Source organism: Bos taurus, chromosome 16 (genome assembly GCF_002263795.3).
Source record: "Bos taurus isolate L1 Dominette 01449 registration number 42190680 breed Hereford chromosome 16, ARS-UCD2.0, whole genome shotgun sequence".
In the NCBI taxonomy this organism is placed as follows: Eukaryota; Metazoa; Chordata; class Mammalia; order Artiodactyla; family Bovidae; genus Bos; species Bos taurus.
The window spans coordinates 502,683-504,874 of NC_037343.1; the positions used below are offsets into that span (position 1 = coordinate 502,683).

The following is a 2,192-nucleotide window of genomic DNA, read 5'->3' on the forward strand; positions in this document are numbered from 1 at the left end:
GTCCGTGGGATTCTGCAGGCCAGAATACTGGAGTGGGTAGCCGTTCCCTTCTCCAGGGGATCTTCCCAACCTAGGGATCGATCCCAGGTCTCCCGCACTGCAGGCAGGTTCTTTACCAACTGAGCCACCAGGGAAGCCCTTATATATAGTGCTGAGTACATACTAATTTAATAAAAAACAATATGGATAATTAAATAATATTTGATATCTTTCTGATGATTAAGTTCTAAGCTCCGAATTGTGTATAACTAGTTTAAGGAATCATACAGGCTCATACGGAAGCAAGTCTTTCCTGTGATCTGTGTAGTAAACTACGGACTCGATGTATTTGAGTGATGCAAATTCTGAACTTTTCCTAAACTTCCCAAAAGCAATGCCTTATTTCTTTGCTATAAAATAATTCCTATATATTGTCATGTCTCTTTTAGGAGACTGCTGCTGCTGCTGCTGCTGCTGCTGCTGCTGCTAAGTCGCTTCAGTCGTGTCCAACTCTGTGCGACCCCATAGATGGCAGGCTGCCAGGCTCCCCCATCCCTGGGATTCTTCAGGCAAGGACACTGGAGTGGGTTGCCATTTCCTTCTCTAATGCATGAAAGTGAAAAGTGAAGTGAAGCCGCTCAGTCATGTCCTACTCTTAGAGACCCCATGGACTGCAACATTTTCCAGGCAAGAGTACTGGAGTGGGTTGCCATTGCCTTCTCCCCTTTTAGGAGACAGTCAAAACTAAATTGGGGAAGATCTCATGGAGAATAACTATTAATATTTTTCTGCAACCACAGTAAAGTGAGGACATGGATGAGAAAAACTGCACTGCTGTGACAGACTTCATCCTCCTTGGATTCTCAGATGCCCCTGAGCTTAGAGTCTTCCTCTTCCTGCTGTTTCTTTCCATCTATGGAGTCACAGTTTGGGGAAACCTGGGCATGATTGCTCTCATTCAGGTCAGCTCTAGACTCCACACCCCCATGTACTTTTTCCTCAGCCACTTGTCCTTTGTGGATTTCTGTTACTCCACGACCATCACACCAAAGATACTAGCTAACATCTTAAATGAAGACAAAGCCATTTCCTTCCTGGAATGTGCAGTGCAGTTCTACCTGTTCTGCACATTTGTGGTAACTGAGGTCATTCTGCTGGCAGTGATGGCCTATGATCGCTTTGTGGCCATCTCTGACCCACTGCTTTATATGATCACCATGTCCCGGAATCTCTGTGTGGAGTTGGTGTCTTGTTGCTATCTCAACGGTGTTGTGTGTTCTCTGATTCACTTGTGTTTAGCTCTTCAGATCCCATCCTACAGATCAAATGTGATCAACCACTTCTTTTGTGACCTCCCCCCTCTCTTGTCTCTTGCTTGCTCTGATGTCATCGTGAATCAATTGGTGCTATACATTGTGGCCACATTCTATGAGATCATCACCATCACGGTCATCCTCATGTCCTACTTGTTTATTCTCATCACCATCCTGAGGATGCACTCTGCAGACAAAAGGCGCAAAGCTTTTTCCACCTGTGCTTCCCACCTCACTGTCATCATTGTCTTTCACGGAACAATCCTTTTCATTTATTGCCGGCCCCACTCTGGCAACAGCATGGATACTGACAAAGTGGCCACGGTGTTCTACACTGTAGTGATCCCCATGCTGAACCCCCTGATCTATAGTCTGAGGAACAAGGATGTGAAAGAAGCTCTCAGAAAAGTGATGAGCTCCAAAATATTACCCTAGAGAATATTTTCCTAGCAGGACTCAGGGTTAGAAATTGGAGGCTGATGAAAGGGTAATGATGCGTTTCAGTGTTGGAGTGAAAAGAACCGTCAAGATGTGAATAGCTATGAGTGAGTCTTTTTAATTCTCTTATCTTTGTGCCTTTTCAATTTACAAGTTTAGGATTGATTGAGAATATTTCAAAATGTGCAGCCTACTTCTTTGCTTTGATGCTATCTAAAATGTTTTAAATTGGACCATGTACTGGACCGTTAAAACACACAAATTTTATTTTCTTTAGACTTTCATGAGTTTAATGACCTAAGTATCACATTTTATTTTAACATCCATTATGAGGACTATGATTCATTTTACAATTGAACACCTGTTATTTTACAATAAGGAACACACCTTTGTCAGTTTTTACATAGAATAAGATTCCATATGTGTATATAAATATATATATATTCTCTTTATTGTTTTGTT

The 2,192-nt window shown here is 42.2% G+C and overlaps 1 protein-coding gene across 1 annotated transcript; it reads left to right on the plus strand.

The window, feature by feature from the left end:
* The first annotated feature begins 791 nt into the window (after positions 1–791).
* OR5L1C (olfactory receptor family 5 subfamily L member 1C) lies at positions 792–1,727 on the plus strand. The gene has a single exon (NM_001389894.1). It carries the CDS (start codon positions 792–794, stop codon positions 1,725–1,727), a length of 936 nt encoding a protein of 311 aa, NP_001376823.1.
* Positions 1,728–2,192: the final 465 nt, after the last annotated feature.

Bases quoted from the DNA above. Each gene is read 5' to 3' on its own strand.
- OR5L1C (NM_001389894.1), top strand. From the start codon at position 792: ATGGATGAGAAAAACTGCACTGCTGTGACAGACTTCATCCTCCTTGGA.